Source organism: Eschrichtius robustus, chromosome 10 (genome assembly GCF_028021215.1).
Source record: "Eschrichtius robustus isolate mEscRob2 chromosome 10, mEscRob2.pri, whole genome shotgun sequence".
In the NCBI taxonomy this organism is placed as follows: domain Eukaryota; kingdom Metazoa; phylum Chordata; class Mammalia; order Artiodactyla; family Eschrichtiidae; genus Eschrichtius; species Eschrichtius robustus.
This window is the reverse complement of record NC_090833.1, coordinates 17,651,799-17,672,347: the sequence shown is the minus strand read 5'-3', so window position 1 is coordinate 17,672,347 and position 20,549 is coordinate 17,651,799. Positions and strand designations below refer to the sequence as shown.

At 40.2% G+C, this 20,549-nt stretch overlaps 1 protein-coding gene across 4 annotated transcripts in view; it reads right to left on the bottom strand.

Moving 5' to 3' along the window:
• ASTN2 (astrotactin 2) overlaps nt 1-20,549 on the bottom strand; it is an 899,407-nt gene that overhangs the window by 314,841 nt on the left and 564,017 nt on the right. For all 4 annotated transcript variants that reach the window (XM_068552572.1, XM_068552571.1, XM_068552573.1 and 1 more), the window contains one exon: nt 14,655-14,821. In XM_068552572.1, coding sequence (XP_068408673.1) covers nt 14,655-14,821 — 167 coding nt within the window. The remainder of the gene's footprint in view (nt 1-14,654; nt 14,822-20,549) is intronic.

Genomic DNA, 20,549 nt, shown 5'->3' with positions numbered 1-20,549 from the left:
AGTGGGAAAGAAATCTCTTAGAGAGGCATGGGGGTGGGGGGGGAAAGAGAAAGCAGAGGTCCTAGCCTATGGAAAATCAATTCAGAAACTGAAATTCTGTGAATGTCTATCTGTTCATGGTCCTTTGCTAGGCACTGAGGGTAGGGTGCACATAATAAATACGACACACAAGAGAAGAGGCTGTACAATTGAAGATAGCTGCAAAACGTCATCTTTGTTCCTTGTGATGTATGTGAAGCCAGGCAAGTCATTTTACCTCTTTGGTTTCCAGTTTCCTCATCTGTAAAAGGGGGTAGACACTACTACCCTACATTAATACACTAGGCTGTTATGAGGTTCCATGATACACTGACTGCATAAACAGTTAGAAATTGCAGTGTACTTAACAAAATAAATATAGAGAGGGTGTAATGGTGGCAGTGGTGGTATTTACTTGTTGAGCATATGCTATTGACTAGGCACTTTGTATGTTTATTCTCGAACCACGAAAAAGGTAGTATCATCATTCCTGCTTTACAGAGAGCGACATGAGGAGCCAAGAAATAAAGCATGTCACACCATGAGTAAGTGGCAAAGCTGGCACTCAAAATCAGGTCTGTTTAGCAACAAAGGTAACTTTTCCCTCACTTGTTTTTTCCAAATCCAGTTGTTCTTATTTGCATGATATGACCCTGGTTACACTATGCTAATTGGAGTCAGTAGAAAGTAGTCAGTCTCGTATCGGCCTTTCTTCCATGGGATGAAGTGAAGATGTATTGAATCTGACTGCAAAAAGCCTCATGTAGGAGAAGGGAGAGGCTCTGTGACATGGTTTGGGAAGAAAGTGTACCCAGGATGCAGGAACCACTAGCTGATGCTAGAGACATAGAACCCAACTGAAGGCAGGAAGTAGGCAGGCAGAGCTGAAAACATGACCCAAGATCACTCCTATTGAAAACTCAGAACACCTTACGTCTGAAGCAAGCTGTCACTCTGTCCTTGTTTTCCTCTAACTCCCAGTGTATTGCACAGATGCACCGACTGTCTTTCCAATGTTTACATGCTCCTGCCCAAAGTACAGTGGAAAGTTCTTGGAAGGAGGGCTATCCTGGTACCTTGGTCAAGTCTATCCTTCTTTTTGCATCTATTAGATACATGCAACTCTCCCTTCATAAAGTTTCAGTACAGATAAAGTGAGTTATATAAATGTGCGGAGTATATGGTAAGTTCTCAATAAAGTATAGTTCCATCCATTTATTCCAAAAGGTTCCTAGCAAATACGAGAAATCATATACTGGGTAGATCTCACGCTCTTCTCTCTCTCCCTCCCCCCGCCCGCCTCTCTCACACATACACGTACACATACACACACACACACACACACACACACACACACGCACCTATGAATGAATACATTGTTGTTGTAAAAGATTAGATATTATCACAGTCTATAGAGTAAAACACAGAAGTTCTTCATTTCCCACTCCACTCCACACATATCCTTACTTCCTGTTCCAGTGGTCATCATTGTTAATAATTATGTATTCTTGTAGGGTTTTTTCAATGCATTTAGAGATCTACTATATACGTATTACACTTTTTATAATATAAAATATATTATTTTAATTTTTTATATCATATATATTTTAAAATTATAATTTTTCATAATAAACTCATAAACAGAATTACCCTATACATTGCTGTGAGATATGCATTTGTACCTAATATAATTTCTTGGAGATCTTTTCAAATCAGTATACATATAGATCGATCTTTTTAATGACTGTTTGGCATTGCACAGTATGAATGTACCATAATGATTTTACCTAATCTTTATTGATGGGCATTTTGGTTGTTTATAGCTGTTTGTTATTACAAATGGTGCCACAGTGAAGAATTTTGTACATATATCACTACGCATGTGTGTGTTTCTATAAAACAGATCTTTTTTTTTTTTTTTTAACCATCTTTAGTGGAGCATAATTGCTTTACAATGGTGTGTTAGTTTCTGCTTTATAACAAAGTGAATCAGCTATACATATACATATATCCCCATATCCCCTCCCTCCTGCGTCACCCTCCCACCCTCCCTATCCCACCCCTCTAGGTGGTCACAAGCACCGAGCTGATCTCCCTGTGCTATGCGGCTGCTTCCCACTAGCTATCTATTTCACATTTGGTAGTGTATATATGTCCATGCCACTCTTTCACTTCGCCCCAGCTTACCCTTCCCCCTCCCTGTGTCCTCAAGTCCATTCTCTAGTAGGTCTGCGTCTTTATTCCTGTCCTGCCCCTAGGTTCTTCAGAACTCAGAACTTTTTTTTTTTTTTTAGATTCTATATATATGTGTTAGCATACGGTATTTGCTTTTCTCTTTCTGACTTACTTCACTCTGTATGACAGTCTCTAGGTCCATCCACCTCACTACAAATAACTCAGTTTAGTTTCTTTTTATGGCTGAGTAATATTCCATTGTATATATGTGCCACATCTTCTTTATCCGTTCATCTGTCGATGGTCACTTAGGTTGCTTCCACGTCCTGGCTATTGTATATAGAGCTGCAATGAACATTGTGGTACATGATTCTTTTTGAATTATGGTTTTCTCAAGGTATATGCCCAGTAGTGGGATTGCTGGGTCATATGGTAGTTCTATTTTTAGTTTTTTGAGGAACCTCCATACTGTTCTCCATAGTGGCTGTATCAATTTACATTCCCACCAACAGTGCAAGAGGGTTCCCTTTTCTCCACACCCTCTCCAGCATTTATTGTTTGTAGATTTTTTGATGATGGCCATTCTGACTGGTGTGAGGTGATACCTCATTGGAGTCTTGATTTGCATTTCTCTAATGATTAGTGATGTTGAGCATCCTTTCATGTGTCTGTTGGCAATCTGTATATCTTCTTTGGAGAAATGTCTATTTAGGTCTTCTGCCCATTTTTGGATCGGGTTGTTTGTTGTTTTGATATTGAGCTACATGAGCTGCTTGTAAATTTTGGAGATTAATCCTTTGTCAGTTGTTTCGTTTGCAAATATTTTCTCCCATTCTGAGGGTTGTCTTTTCATCTTGTTTATGGTTTCCTTTGCTGTGCAAAAGCTTTTAAGTTTCATTAGGTCCCATTTGTTTATTTTTGTTTTTATTTCCATTTCTCTAGGAGGTGGGTCAAAAAGGGTCTTGTTGTGATTTATGTCATGGAGTGTTCTGCCTATGCTTTCCTCTAAGAGTTTGATAGTGTCTGGCCGTACATTTAGGTCTTTAATCCATTTTGAGTTTATTTTTTATAAAACAAATTCTTAAAAGAGGGATTGCTGGATCAATGTTTTATGAATTTTAAAATTTTGATAGATCTACTAAATGGCTATCTGTAGAGGCACTGCCAGTTTACAATCCTATCACTGATGAATGAGAGAACTCATTTCTCCATATCTGTCATGTTCATTATTGCCAATCTGGGATGGCAAAAATTAATCATTTTTGTTTGGATTTGCATTTCCCTGATTACTGGTGAGGTTCACCATCTTTTCATGCCGTGGTCATTTGTATTTCTCATTCTGTATTTCTCATTATCCATTCATGTTTTGTGAGACTTGTCTTTTTCCTTATTGGTTTGTATATGTTTTGTATATTTTCTCAGTAGTTATCTTTCACCTTCTAAATTTTCTTCCAGTCTGTACTTGCATTTTAATATTGCTTTTGATGTCTTATAACCTCTTTATCCTGGTCCTTTATTGCTTTTGAATTTTGTGTGATGCTTAGGAAGCCACAAAGATGCCAAAAATAACCAATCTTTCTTTATATTCTTCTCGTATTTATACAGTTTTTTCATCTTTGGTTATTTAATCTGTGTGGCGCTTATTTCTGTGCATGGTGGGAGTGGTTATTTAACTTAATTATTTTTAAAATGGGTAGATGATTATCTGAAGGAGCCATCCTTTCCCTAAGTAGTTTGAAATGCCTTTTTGTCATGTATTAAATCCTTATGTGTACCACATATACATAGTTGGAAATTTTATTTAATTATCTGTATATTCCTGCAATAATTCTGCACTATTTTCATTAATAGAGTTTTATGGCATGTTTTGAATGTAGCAAGGTAAGGCTTCTCCCTGTCAAGAACACTGATTTCCTATTTCAAAATTTCCTCACTGTTCTTACTCATTTTTCCCTTCAGATAAAGTTTAGAGTTGGTTTGTCAAATTTCATGTAAAACTTTAGTGGAATTTTGGCTTGTCTAAATTGAATTTGTAGACTAAATGAGGGAAAGTTGTTAATTTTTTTTTCCTTTAAGACATATGCATTGAGAGTCAACTCTGTGCTGAGCACTGTTGACAACTGTGGCAGAGAGATGATGTCTTATGTTCACCACACTGGATCCTCTTTGTGGACACCCTGTAGACTACGCATCTAGGCTGCCCTTGCAGTTGGGTTTAAGGGACCACGTGAAGGGATTCTGAGAGATGCAATCTGTGTTGCTGTGATATAAGTCATTGCAGATCCAGCCCTTACAAACATGTTGCATGATTCTCAAGCCCTCTCTTCCCTTGCTATGGCAAGCTTGGAGATCACGTGTTCCAGATCCATACTGCAGGATGGAAGAATGCTGCCTCAATTACAATGGACCTTGTGTGAACCAGAAATCAACTTCTGTGTGCAATCTCCTGGTTTGGGAGGCTTTATTTGTTACAGCAACAAAGCCTATCTTATCCTGGCTGATTGATACAGCATCTTTACAGTTGGGAGTCTTCTAATTCAGGAACATAGTTTGCATCTCCATTTAGCAAGTGTTCTTTTAAAACCTTCGCTGAAGTTTTAGACTTTCGGTCATAAAAATCTTGCACATATCTGGTGGGGGTTTATTCATAGGTATTTATGCAATGCACTAGGGTAGAGGTTACAAGCAGGTGTTTTGGATCCAGACCACAATAGTCCAAATCCAGATTCCACCATTTTTTGCTGTGTGACCCTGGACAAAATGCTTAACCTCTCTGTACTTCCTTTGCTTATCTATGAAGAAGTTCCCACTGCACAGAGCCACTGTGAGGATTAAATGAGTTGTGTCTGAAATACAGTGTGCACAAGGATATAGTAGAGTGATAGCTTCTATTATTACAGTATTTTCCACTTGAGGAATATGATCAGTTTTCATGTTTGTTTTCCCTTATATTTTCTAGTTAGTTATTGCTGATATTGAGGAAAGTTATTCTTGATTTTTGAAAGTTGATCTTTCATCCTACCACATAAGGAGCCCATCAGTTCTAATACATCAACCAGATTTTTCTGGATGAATGAGTATATATTTGCCCAGTTTGGGTATTCAGATTATGCTAGGATTATGGGATAAATTAGAAAACTGTCCTTTATTTTCTTTCTCTGGATCGGTTTACATAAGATAGAGGTTATCCATTCCTTAATGATTTGGTAAGACCTGCATATAAAGTCACCTGGGCTTGATGTCTTCTTTTCAATTGTAGACATTTAGCTCTCTTATCATTTTATTTTATTTGGCTATTTAGATTTTCTACAGCATCATGACTCAAACTTGGTAATTTATATTTTCTAAGGAAATAATGCATTTTATCAAGCCTTTTAAATTTATTGGCATACATTTGCACACAGTGTTCTCATTAAATTTGTTTTATCTTCTGTGCTTCTATGGTTATGCCCCTAGCTCATTACTAATGTGTTTACGTTCTCTCTCTCTCCTTCGAAGAAGCTTTTGCATTTTACTGGCAAGGCTCCTTTTTTTTTTTCTATGTCATGTATTTCAGCTTTTACTTGTATTAATTCCTTCCTGCTGCTTTCTTTCAGTTTGTTTTATAACTCTTTTTCTGGCTTCTGGAGTTGAATGCTTCATTTGTTTATTTTCGGTCTTTCTTTCTTCTTAGTAAATGCCACGGAGCTTCTGACTACTGCTTTGCCTCTGTTCCATGAGTTTCATATGCAGCTTTCCAGCTCCTGCTCGCTGCTAAAGAGGTGATCATTTAAGTTTGATTTTTTTATTTACCCAAGTGTTATTTAGAAGGTTTTGCTTTTTGTAATTCCCAAATATATAGATTCATATGCTAGATAGATTGCTGTTAATATCTAATATTATCACATTCTAGTCTGAGAATGTAGCTTGTATAATTTCTACTTTGGTGAATTTATTGAGATTCCAGGCCCCCTTACCTGAAGGAGACACACAATGTCAAGTTCAGATTCTGGATCTAATTAAAGCTGTGGTCAAAGAGAGGCTGTACCACCTCCCAGCTGTGTGACCCTGATCAAGTCTGTTAACTACCCTAGGCCTCAGTGTCATTATCTATTAAATGGGGATAATAATAATCCTTATCATAGGGTTGATGTGAGAATTAGAGATAACTTACATAAAGGATAAAGTAGTATCTATGATGTAGTGGCCAATTAATGCATCAGCTGCTGTGATGATGATGATTAATGTTACTGTGATTATGCTAGTATTACCTATGATTGCTGCTTAACCTATTAGCCAATTTACACTTCCCAGAGAATGTACATCTACTTCCACTGGTTCTCAGATCTTAGTTGCTGGCCTCTTTCTAGATCCAGATTTCTTAAAGCCAACAGAGTTACCCTTTTCTGATTTTTTTTTTTTTTTTTTTGCTTCAAACTACGTAATTGGGAAATTATCTGTGCCATTCATTGGAAATACATTGTACATATAAACATACATTATACATATATTTTAAATATATAACTTTATATATTTATACATGTGTAATTATTACATATAAGTTGAATATACACATTATATATGCACATAGATACATGCATATGCATACATGCATATATATGTGTGCGTGTGCCTACATGTGCATATATATGTATGTACGTACACACATGTATACACAAAGCTCAGTTCTGCATTCAAGATTCCACAGTCTAGTGAAATTTTTTTTTTCTATATAGTTTTCTCCTTATTGCAATCTGTAGTGGATAGAATAATGGTTCCCCCAAAACATCCATCTCCTAATCCCCAGAACCCATGAAATGTTACCTTACATGGAAAAAGGAACTTTGCAGATGTGATTAAGTTAAGAATTTTGAGATGGGACAATTATTCTGGATTACCTGGGTGGACTCAATGTAATCAAAAGGGTCCTTATAGGAGCATATGAGGTAGAGAAGAGTGTCAGGATCAGAGAAGGAGATGCAACTTGGAAGCAGAGGAAAGAGACAGACAGACAAACAGACACAGAGACTATGTCTCCGGCCTTGAAGTTCTGCCGATGCCTAGATTTTAGAACTTCTGCCCTCCAGAACCATAAAATAATAAATCTGTATTGTTTGAAGGTACTAAGTTTGTGGTAATGCATTGCGGAAGCACCAGGAAAGTAATATACAACCTTCACAGGGAGTTGTTGCTCCCCTTTTCAGATGAGAAAACTGAAGTTTAGGGAAGTGAAGTGACTTGCCCATGGAGATACACCTTGGCAAGAGTGGTGCTAGGAATTAAACCTGGAGCTCCTATTTCAAGAAGTGTGTATATGAATGTGTGTGTATGTGTGTGTATGACTTTAGCCATATTACAACTGTAGGTGCATGGTGATTTTCTTTTGCCTGGGGGTGAGAAAAGACTGTAGCTCAGCAGGAGAGGAAGGAAGGGAGATAAAAGGCCGGGTTCGCTTAGTAAGACCCTTAGAGATGTAGGGTGAGAGAGAGAGAGAGAGAGAGAGAGCGCGCGCGCGCGCGAGAGAGAGACAGACAGAGAGAGAGAGAGAGAGAGAAAGAACTCATAAATGCAAATGATCCTTTGAGTTTTAAAACGTGAGCAACTCTTTCCCCCAAGCCACCTCAGGGCACAGGATGATTTATGCAAAGGTCTATTTAGTTGTTGGTTTCTATTTTTTTTTTAATCTTATTTTTGTACCATGCGACATAATTATACAGCTCCTTTAGAACATTCTGTCGTCTGGGAGATTTTCTTACAGAAATTCTAAAGAGTGTAGGCTCACAGGAAACCAGCCAAGATCTGCATGAAACTATATTTATACACATGCCAAAATGAAAAACATAAAATAAGTACAGAGATACAAACTGGGCATTTTAGCTGAAGGCAGTGAATGTGTTACCCTGAACCCACCCATCACATTACAGAGAATACTAGAATTGGATGGGGCTTCAGAGCCTGTACCACAAAAGCTTATACATGTTTAGCCAAGAGCATGTTTTATTTAATCCTTACAGCAGTGTCATGAGATGGGTACTTTCATTCTGACATTGCCACCAAGGACCCTGAGGCTTGGCATTTTAAATCCCTTGACCAAGATCACATGAGCACTTTGGAAAAGCCAGGACCTGGACTTGGATCTTCTTCCTCCAAATCTAGGGCTCATTCCACTTCAGCACAAATGACTGCTTCCAATCTTGCTTGTTTTTCAAAAAAAAGGAAACTGGGGCCTAAGAGAAATGGCATTTATACAAATTCTCAAGGCAGGGTATTTATTTATTTATTCACGTATTTACCTGCACATTCATTCATTCATTCCTCAATGGCTATGGAATCAATAAAATTATGTAATGAAATGCATAGACTAGAAACTTTTTTTTTTAAATGGGGAAGGGAATCAAATCCCAGAAAAGAAAAAAAAAAAAAAGAATAGAGCAAAGTTAAGGGTAAGAAGAGCTCAAGAAACTGCATACCACATAGGCTTGGACTAATGTTAGGGATGAATCTTAGCATCCTACCACCAAGGCAAGAGAGAAGCAGGCGTTTTCTCAGCTTTGCTGATCCTGACACCTGTAAGAAATCCCACTCTGGGGTCATCAGGACCAGGACCCTCTGTGACCTAGCAGTTAAGGCCTTCAGCCACATGGACCCCACTTGTGTTTCTCATGAAGGTTCTCAGGACTGTCCCAACATTGACCAATGTGAAGATTAGTAAAACTCTTGTCAGAGTGGCCTCCATCTGCAGGTTTCACTCAAGGGAAAAATTTTGAGTTTCTAGAAAAGCCATTTTGAAGGTAACATACTCAAGAGTATTCTTCAGAAAAGAAGGAAGGAGAGGAAAAGGAAGGGAAGGGAAGGGAATGCCATGGAGAACCCTGGGCTAAATTATATAAAATATTTTATCTACTCTAAGACCCTCAACACCTATAAGAAACACTAGCATTTCACCTAACACTAAGAAAAATCAATTTTTAATTAAACTCTATCAAACCATCGATAGTAAAATACATCCTAATTTCAAAAATGTTAAAATGTGGAAAATCTGGGCACTTTAGAACCAACAAAATATGCTATGTTTTACCACTGCAGGACTTAGAGCTTTTATTATCCTCAGGTGCCCTGTGAACCTTCAAGAGACAGTTCTAGAGTGCAGACTTTTCTGTGTGGGCTTGACCACTGGCACTTCCCTTTTTTTGTCTTTGAGCATCTCATGGAACTAATGTTTTACAGGACCCACATATGAAAACACCTATCTGAATGAATGGCTGGATTTCGTGTGCTTCCATTAGTTGTCTGTGAATATGTCTTGCATTTGAGCTCTTGCAAACGTTTCGAACAGCTAAGAGTTCAAGGTTGTACTTTTGTGACAAGAAGCTGGCAAGTGCACGTTCTATGTCCACTCTGAGCGGTAAGGCCCCATCTTTCCGTCAGCAGTCGGAGAGGTCAGAGCTCAGGCCTAGCCTAAAGTTTGAAACTACAACAAAACAAGTGCGTGAGTGAATATCCCCCATACCTCTACAACTAGTTACTGACAGTGAAAATTAAAATCTCTGTCTGCATTCTCTAGGTCAGTGTTTTCCATTATGAGAGCCAACTTCCGCTTTGGCAATGAAAATAAGAGGCTTCCAGTTAACAATGGCTATTAAACACATGTATTTATCTCCTCTCCCTCCTAAAATCACATAAAAATGACATTAAATAGATAGCCTAGCAAGGACTACTGAGGCTGGATGTGCTCTTTGAGTCCATATTTTTACGTACATTTTCACTGCACTTTAAAGTAAATTATATTTAAGTATATTCAATATATTCAGATTAGAATAGAGTAGCCTGGGACATCTCCTATCCCAATTTCACCTCCTCACTGGCTGTGAGACCCTTCTGGGCCTCAGTTTTCTTCTCTAAATGATGTGAGAAATACTGAAACTTCAAAACTGTTGATGGCATTGTTCACTACTTCTTACACAGGTATATATAGGAAACATCTCTCTTAGCAAATTATGTCAGGAAAAGGAGTATATCCTCTGGAAAACAAAACAAAGCAAAGCAAAAACCCCCAAAACTGCAAACTTCCTTTTCTCAAGCAAGGACAATTCTATAATCCACCATGTTTCTTTCTGCTTACTTTGGTTGCCAAGACAAACAGTGCTAAATTTATCTCACATTGAGTAATTCTCCCATTTCAGGCTCCTGAAACCATTTTCTCCCTTTCCCTTTCTCTCCTTACAAATGGCTCTGATCTGTCCTGTCCTATCTTTATATTATCTGTTTTTTTATAAGTTGGATTCATGTGGATAATATTAACTTCTCTTGGAAGAATGCACGGTATATGCTGTAAACACACGCACAAATGAAACAAACTTGGTTGCTAGGTAACTTGTGTAGGTCTTGGAGAGAAGAAATGCTTCCTCACCCATAAGATTCATCCTAAATGTTTCATCTTAGTATCCAATGACCTTCTCAACCTCTCTCAAATCCACCTGCTTCTCTTATCATACTGTTAACCTGTAGTCTATCAACATCAGTCAGGACCAAGTGAGGCTCAAACAGCTGTCCCCAGAGTCCGCTTTGCCCCTGGTGGGCAAGGACTTGTACTCAATGCTTCTTTGCATTCTTATCACCCCACCAAAGAGCAGGCACAGAGTTGGTGCAGCAAATCTTAGGTGGATGAATTATTTAATTCGACAGTTATGGCTTTGAAAAAGTCCTTGGGCAAGCAGTGACAACGGGGACACACAGGTGATTAAGACCTAGTCCCTGCTCATGAGGAGTTTACAGTGTGACAGGGACCAGACAGGAAAGCAGGTAAGTCAACACAGCAATGGGGCTGCGACAGTGAGAAGCATGGGGTGGGGGGCTGTGTGACTCCAGAGAAAGGATGCTTGACTCAGTTTTGAGGAACTTGACCTGACTAGGGCTGACAACCAGAACAGCCAGCCAGTGGTCCAGTCTGCAAGAGGTGTCAAGATTTCACTGGGATAAATTAGAATTGGAGACAAAATGTCAATGGCCCTTCCCTGGTAAGAGGGCCCTATGGGTAGAAAAGAAAAAACAAAAAAAACAAACTAATATAAGACAAGAAAAACAGTCTTTCCTATAAATGTTAAGATTTGATAAATATTAAGCCAACATTTAAATGGTATCCATTTGAAAGGGCAAGGCATTATATACCCAGCTCCACGGTAACTGCACATCTCACTTTTGGACTTCTCTTGGGACTCAGAGAAGACTGGCTGAAGAAGGTTAAGATCTATACCAAGACTTGAAGATGAAACAGAGCATTCAAGCTAAAGGGCCACGGACAAATGGGGGGTAGTGGGGGGGAGAGAGGAGGAGAAGCAGAGGGAACAGTGTTGAACACTCCAGAAGCTGAAGCCAAGATGCCTAATTCAGGAATAGGGACGTAGCTGGAAATACAGCTGAAAAGGCCAGACTGCGAACAACTTCCTTAGCCCTGTCAATTGAGGAACTTAATTTCACAATTATTAATTGAGCACCTACTACGTGCCAGGCACTGTTCTAATGTGCTGGAGATAGATAGAGCAGTAAACAGGGCATACAATTCAGCCATTGGAGGATTAAATGAGACGGCTTTATACCTATCAGACTAATTATAGCTACCATGTAGTGAGTGCTTACATGTGCTGGCCTCTATGCACATGTGATTTCAATTAATCTTCCCAATGCTGCTGCAATCACATCTGATTCTACATGAAACAAGAGTCTCAGAGATGTTTAGTGATTTGCTCAAAACCACATGGCCAGGAGTGGCCAGAGGCCAGGAGTGATATCAGATCTGTTTTGACTAATACTGGAGCCCCGTGGACTGGGTTTGAATCTCGACGCCCCTATTTATTTAGCTGTGTGACCTTGAGCAAGTCACTGAGCCCCTCTGTGCCTGGTTTTCTTGACAGTAAATTGAGATCATAATACTAGTACCTCCCTTGTAGAGCTGGTATGAGAATTCAACGGGCTAATGTCATCAAAGTACTTAGCACAGTCATGGCATGTAGGAAGTGCTTAATAAGTGTTAGCTGCTACTATTAACCTGCCTGCAAATAGGTTTATTAAACCTGTGCTACCCAGGAAACTCTCAGAAAAGGCACAGAGCTCTGAGCAAGTCGACAAGGTCCCCTTGAGCGAGGGTTTGTTTTCCTTGTTTAATTCAGTAGCCTGCTACTTCTCTAGACCAACTTTCACGCAAGTACCTGCTAATGGCTTTCGTTGTTTTGTTTACAGTGCTTCTAACAAGTGTGGCTAACTTCTCATTTGTATCCTTAATACACGATTTCAAAGGATGTTGACATTGCAGTTGGTTTTAGGAGACCTGAGTTTTATTCTCGTTTTTGTCCTGCTTATCAGCATTTGGATGACCTTCAACAGCTCACAGCCCCCTCTCCCAATTCAGTCTAACTTAAAACTTTAAGACACCTTTCTGGGTAGGGAAGGTTAGTTTGTCCTTGTCTCACAGACCCGGAAACTAAGAGGTTGACCACTTCAGGTCACTGAGCAAGTGGAGGGCTGTTGTCATTACTATCATTCACTTCAGCTATTTTATTTAACAAATACACACCAGTGCTGACTCCGTGCAGGGCACTGTTCCAAAGGACTTTAGAAATGTTAATGTAAACTGTGATGTAATTAATGTAATGCATTTAATCCTCATAGCAACTCTATAGAGAGATGCTATGATCATCTTTTCTACAGATGAGAAAACTGAGGCATAGAGATGTCAAGTACCTTGTTTAAGGTCACACAGCGAGAGGTGGTAAGCTACATTACCAGCCGTGTGACCCTGGGCACATTACTTAACCTGAACGGAGTAATAAATGTACTTTGCAATCTTCACAAACATCAGTATGTTAATGTAGATATTATTAAAATCTTAGAGATGGAGAAACTGAAGGTCAGGGGTCCTGAGAGTTGCCTGATGTTTAAGAGAAAGTTAGAGGTAGAGTTAGGATTAGAACCCAAGTCTACTGATTCCCCTTGACTGCTGCAGTGTGCTAGGGATGAACGGTGGTGACAGTTTCTAAGTCAAAATCCACTACTGCCGTTGCCCCTGCTGTTACTGTAATTTGCAACAGAAGGACACTTCTCCCCCAAAGTGCAATAACAATGATAAGAACACAGCTGATTTACTATTCAAGTCTCAGATTTAAGCCCACGCATAATTTACTCAACACTGCCCTGCAGTCACTTAAACTGAGGGGAGACCCTATAAATTCAGGTCTGCATACAATACATTGTTTCTTATTTATCTTACTGATACATATCTAGGGCCTCTGGCAAGTTGCTTTAACAACTGCTCAAGGGCGCCTGCAGCACCCAGCGTAAATGGGGCTGGAGACCCTGAAATAAGCCCCAGAAGGAAAACCAGACCCCGTGGACTAGATCCATGCAGGTAAAATTAATTTTCTGTTAAACTGAGCTTAAACCCATACACATTTCCCCATCTCCTCTTTCGTAACACATAGGACTGAAAAGTTTGTTTATGCTTTACTCTGCTTTTCTATCTTAGTAAAGCACTGAGCACCCTTCAATGACCAACCATCTTGCACAAGCAAAGAATTATTTTTCTGAGTCACAGAATGTCAAAAAATGAGCAACTTTTCTAATATGAAGACATCATCAGAAAGGGAATGAAGAAAAGAAAAAAGGCTGCCATTTTCTCAAGTGACTGCTGAGGACCAAATGCTATGCTAGAAGCTCTCCATGGCAGAGGTAACTCCCACTGCAGACTTTTTCAACAAGGAGAACAAGATAAATTGGAACAACTGTTAGGCGTCGTTATCCAAAGATCTCACTTCACAAGTCGTCAAACTGCAGCCCAGAGAGGGACAGCGCCTTGTCCCAGGTCACTCAGCAAGTTGGTCCTAACGTGACCCCTTCTTTCAGTCTCATACTAAGTTTAAAACTCAGCTGATTTCTTAGTATGAGCGAGAACTTTGAGCTTTGCCTGCATTGTTTCTTTTCCACCTCACCTCCCCCAATTAATTATCATTATTGATAGGGGCATTAGGACAAAGAGGGGGTAACCTCTGAACTTGGCACTGCTTAATCTCTGAAGAAAGAAAGTTGAAAGACTGGGCTAAACCCGTGTTCTTAAGCACCACACCTGCTGGTTTCTCAGGGACACCTTCAAGGTGCCTGCTTTTGTCTCCAAAATACACTGACCGGGGCTACAGATGATGCAAGAGACTTTTGCAGAAAAAGATCCTGACCCTAGGATGCAGCCTGAGCAAGGATTCCATTTGTTATAACCATTAATCAATTATTTATTTTTCTTCTTCCATTCTTCTTTTCAATCCCCAACAAAAGGTTATATTGTTGCCTTTTTCCTCTTGGGCTGAAAAAGCAGAGGCAGAAAGGCCATTTCATTGAAGGCCAGTCCCAGCTGGGCCAGGCTGTAGTTCCTGATCTTTTTTCTGCATCCCTCCCACTGCTGGGAAGGGAGAGGCCGGGCCTCGGGGACAGAGACTCACCCGCAGAACATGAAGATGGTGCTGGAGGTGGCATCGTAGGGCAAAGGCAGTGTTTGCTGCAGGCACAGCTGCTCGCAGCCACCGTTGAAGCCATCGGAGCAGTCGATGCCTTGGGAGTGATCATAGCAGCCGGAGCCATCCTTCATGGGCCTCAGCTCCTCAGGGCACTGCTCAGAGAGACAGCAACAAGTTGGTTACAGCTGAAGAAGTGGAGGGTCTCATCACGCCCTCTCCTCCCATCTTCTGAAAAGGGGCAGGTGTCGGGACTGTAGAGACAGGCTCAAAGTCTCATTTGACCACCTAATAGCTGTGTGGCCTTGGATAAAGTCCTCTACCTCTCCGAACCTCAGTGTGCCCACCTGTAAAATGGAGCTTTTGTCGATATCTATCTTGTAAAGTTGTGAGAATGAAGGGAGATGGTGTGTGCAAAGTACTTAGAACTCTGTGGCTCATATGGCAACCATACAGCAAATGTGAGCTGCTATGAATGCTGATATTGCTGGGATCATCTTCATTATTGTTTATTATTATTATTGTCCAATAGGGTCACCATGGGAGGCAGCCAGATATATTTTAAAGAGCTTTTACCAATATGAGTTTAAATTCCAGAACTTCCCCTTCTCCCTGCGTGATCTGGGGCAAGTTACTCACCCTCTCTGAGCTTCAACTTCCTTATCTGTTAAACGAGCCTAGCACCTGCATCTGTGGATTTGTTGTCAAGCTTAAGTTGGACCACAGGGGCTGCATAACTTACTTCAGAATTTGGCATGAAATTTGGTACTCCTCAAATGTGAGTTCTCTTCCTTCCTGTCTTGAATGTGTCACCTCTTCTCCATCCTAGTACCTGAAGTCCTAAATGAGACTCCTGCATCTTCACAAAGGCCTCCTAAACAGTCTGCTGGCCTGCAGTCTGGCCTGCTGTATACCATCCTCCTAATGGTCTCCAGTGATATTTCTAAGTAGCATCACTCCCCAGCTTAAATAAATACATGAATTTTAAACAACAACAAAGTGAATCTTCCTAAAGCTGACAGCCAAGGTCCTCTGCAGATGATATCAAACCCTCTGCCAGGCCAGGTGCACTTTCCTCCAGGTAACCAAACGGGTTGCTCTCTGGTCCCTTAAAAACCCCAACGATTCCAACCTTGAGTGACCTCAGTCGAATGCTCTTCTGGTGTGCCCAGCCTAAGGGTGTACCTGCTAAGTGCTCCGTAAATGGAAGCTCTTATACCCTCGGTAAAACCACCTATTTATTTAATTTAGTTTCCCATCATTTGATGAGGCTGAGCTCATCTCCAGTCCAGCAGATGGAGAAGAAGTTCCAATTCTCCTGCGTTTGGGAGAGGAAAATGAGGTACTAGGTTTTAATTTCAGTCACCCTGCTGGCATTTCCTGTGTCCACCAAGATTAACACCCAGAGCCCGGTCCCCCTCATCCATCACTGGACATCGCTGATTAAAATGCCCTCCCAATGTTCCTCTCCTCCCAACCAGCTCCCTCGTCCCCTGCCCAAGCCGTCATCCTGAACAACATCAATAACAAAACACACACCCCCCAAAATTAATTTACAAAAACCACAATAACAAAAAAAGGTCATCTCTCTTAGAAATTAAATTTTGCCTAAGAAGAACTCATAATTACAGATGCACGAGAGAGTTCTCCAAGATATTTGAGACTGGCGCCAGGAAGGGTGACAGAGAGAGTTGGTTATAAATGGCCTTTGTCAAGCTGCAGAAAGGTTATAAAACTGGCTACATTTTGTGCTTAAAAAGAAAAATCAATTTTCTATGGGAGTGAAGTGCTGTACATATTAATACAAGCTCAGAAGAGGCCCCTGCTTGGCTCAGCACATTCACTGTCAGACCAAAAGGCACCTAGTCATGGGGTCATTGGGAGCTGTGTGCTGGTACCTGGGGCTGGGTCGTCTGTCTGCAGAGATGTAGGGGTGAGTGCTGGAAGGAAGGGCTGACCTTCTCACCAGGAAACAGGAGATATCTGGGGCGGGGTATTACTCACAGTTCTTTCCACCCCCCACTGATTGCCTACCACTTTTATTCTTTAAAACAATATGTTCTATATTCCAGGCATAATCTAAACACTGTATCTAAGTAGTTAATCCTTATGGCAAACCTATGAGGTGGTGTGGCAGGGCTAATAATGGCTCCCAAAGATACGTCCCCATCTTAACCCTTGGAACCTGTGAATGTTACCTTCTATGGTAACGTTGTTTTGCAGATGGAATTATATTAAAGCTCTTGAGATGAGGAGACTAATCGGGATTATCTAGGTAGTTCTAAATGCTGTCACAAATGTCCTTATAAAAAGAGGCACAGAGAGATTACACACATGCAAAGGACCACGTGGGGACAGAGTGCAGATTGGAGTGATGTGGCCACAAGGCACCAAATGCTGCAGCCGCCAGAAGCCGGAGAGACAAGGATGCTTTCTCCCCTGGAGCCCTTTGAGGGAGGAGGACCCTACTGACAATCTTGATTTCAGATTCCTGGCCTCCAGAACCTTGAGAAAATACATTGCTATTTTCTTAAACCACCCAGTTTGCTAAGCCACTCTTAAATTTCTAATCCTTAAAAATGGTGTGAGATAATAAATGCTTTTTGTTTTAAGCTGCCCAATTTGGGGATAATCTGTTACACAGCAAAAGATAACTAATACAGTGAGATAAATGTATCAAGTGCTTGGCACAGTGTTCGGCAAATGGTAGCTGCCGTTCTGGGTATGATTAAGAAGCTTAGGATCTAGTTTGAGAAATGAGAAATACACATATCTGTCAGACAGAGAACTAGTTATAAAGCAAACATGAAGAAGCACAGTATAACTTGAATGGGAAAATGGAAATTCTGCAAATGTGATTGAGTGGGGAATATTGGAGTAGGGAGGCTCGGGTCGGGGATGTCTTCTTAGAGGAAAGAGATGAATGCCATTGGGGCAAAAGGGAGATTCTGGTGTACTAGAGAGAGGAAGGTCAGAACTCTTCTCAGGTACACCACTCACCCGCCCGGTGACCCTGAACCTAATTGGGCCTCAGCTTTTCTTCCTTAAATGGAGGCAACACCTTGAAGACGGGACCAGTAGGACTGATGTTAGTCTTGAATTGCACACAGGGCTTTGACACTGAGCATCTAGGCAAGTGCTTCACCTCAAAGGCAGCCTCAGGCTCCTCATCTGTAAGATGGAAATAAGAATGCCTCTCTGGGAGGCATTTCTGGCAACCCTATGAGAAAACAACCTAAAGAATCTGGCTCAGAACCTGGCACACTATAGGCACTCAATAAATGAAGGATAAATGAATGGGTAAGTGGAACAAATGATAAATGAAGGAACCCATTCCCTCCCATAAAACCTAACTGGGACTATCTGTTTATCTTTTCTTTCTCATCCATATAAGTCCTTCTTTGGATCATTTAACAAATGTATATTGAACATCTACTCAGTGCTAAGCAAAGATGCTGGGTGCTGGACATGCAGTAGTAAAGAAGGCAAGCAAGACCCTGCTCTCATGGAGCTTAAATTCTAGGGAGAAGACAAATAATTAACAAGAAGTAAAATGATTATTTCATAGAGTAAAAAAGTACAACAAAAGTGCAATATGATAAAAAGTGAACGGGGATAGAGTAAAGGAGGCATACACTGAGCACTTGAACTAAGCCTGAATAATAAGTGGAATCTCCCAGGTGAGTATAAGTGGGAACAGTTATCCAAGAAGGAACAGCAAGTATGAAAGTCCTGAGGCAGGAACAGTGTTGGCCTTGTCCACGGAAAGAGGAAGCCAATGCAGCTGAAGCTCCGTGAGACAGGGGGAAGCAATGTTAGCACAAGGCAAGGGGTGAGACGTAGAAAGTGACCAAATCACTTAAGCCAGAAGTTGGCACACTATGGTCTGTAGGCCAAATCCAGTCAGAGGCCTGTGCTTTTTTTTTTTTTTTTAGTTATATATATTACAATTTTGAGATGCTTATAGATTCACATGCAACTGTAAGAAATAATACAATACAGAGAGATCCAGAGTATTACCAGTTTTCCTCAATAGTAATATCTTGCAAAACTATATCAAAATATCACAACCAGGATATATACATTGATGATCAAGATACAAAACATTTCCATCACTACATAGATTCCTCCTCTTGCCTTTTTAAAGCCATAGCCACTGCTCACTTGACTCCCTTCCTTAATACTTGGCAACCACTAATATGCTCTCCATGTCTATAATGTTGTCATTTCCAAGAATGTTACATAAATAAAACCATATAGTTTTTTTAGTTTTAGCATAATTCTCATATTCATCCAGGTATCTTCATGTATCAATATTTAGTCCCTTTTATATTGCAGAGTATTATGCCATGCTATGGATGGACTATAGTTTAACTGTTTGCCTGATGAAGGACATGTGGGTTGTTTCCAGTTCTTGGCTATTATGAATAATGTTGCTATAAACATCATTAGTGTGCAAGTTTTTGTGTGGACATACATTTTCATGTCTCTGGGGAAAAAAAGCCATGGAGTATAATTTCTAGGTTGTACGGTAGTTACATGTTTAATATTTTTAGGAAGCTGCCAAACTTTTCCAGGGTGGTTGTACTATTTTAAATCCCCACCAGCAAAACATAAGCAATCCAGTTTCTCCACATCCTCATCAGCATTTGATGTCGTCAATATTTTTCATTTTATTTACACATCCTGACAGGTGTGTAATAATACCTCCACTGTGTTTTTTCATTCATTCATTCATTCATTCATTCATTTACTTTTGGCTGCAGTGGGTCTTCCTTGCTGCACGTGGGCTTTCTTTAGTTGCGTCAAGTGGGGGCTACTCTTTGTTGCAGTGCGCAGGCTTCTCACTGCGGCGGCTTCTCTTGTTGTGGAGCACAGGCTCTAGGCATGCGGGCTTCAGTAGCTGTGGCTCGCAGGCTCTAGAGTGCAGGCTCTAGAGCACAGGCATGGCACACGGGCTTAGCTGCTCTGCGGCGTGTGGGATCTTCCCGGACCAGGGCTCGAACCCGTGTCCCCTGCATTGGCAGGCGGATTCTTAACCACTGCGCCATCAGGGAAGCCCATCCACTGTGGTTTTAATTTGTATGTCTCTAATCGTTAATGATGCTGAACATCTTTTGTGTTTATTTTCCATCTTTATATCCTTTCCAGTGAGATGTCTCTCAATGTCTTTTGTTCATTTTCTAATTGGATTGTTTGTTTTTAATTGTTAAGGTTTGGGAGTTCTTTATATATTCTAGACACTAGACTTTTGTCAAATATGCAGTTTGCAAATATTTTCTCTCCCGCTCTGTAATTTGTCTTCTCATCTTCTTCAACTGAGCTTTCACAGAGCAAATGTTTCTAATTTTGATGAATTCCAAGTTATTTTCTCTTTTATGTATCATAAAATCTATATCTTGGAATCTAAGAACTCTTTGCCAAGCTCAAATCTCAAATATTTTCTCGTGTGTGTGTATGTGTGTGTTCTAGAAGTGTTATAGCTTTACGTTTTACAGTTAATTCTGTGATACACTTCAAGTTAATTTTTGTATGAGGTGTGAGACTTACACTGAGGTTTACATCTCCAGTGAAACTATCTAAGCTTAGAGATTTCTTTTGGGGGAGTTTTTAAGTTACAATTTCAATTTTCTTAATAGTTATAGGGCTACTCAAATATCTATTTCATATTGGGTGAGTTGTGATATTTTTCATTTTTCAAGGAATTGATCCATTTCATCTAGGTTGTCAAATATGTGTGTGTATAGCTATTTGCAACAGTCCTTTATTAATCCTTTTGACATCTGCAGGGTCTGTAGTGATATTATCCGTCTCATTCCTGATATTGGTAACTTGTGTCTTCCCTCTTCTTTTCTTTAAAAGTCTTGCTACTTTGTTTATCTT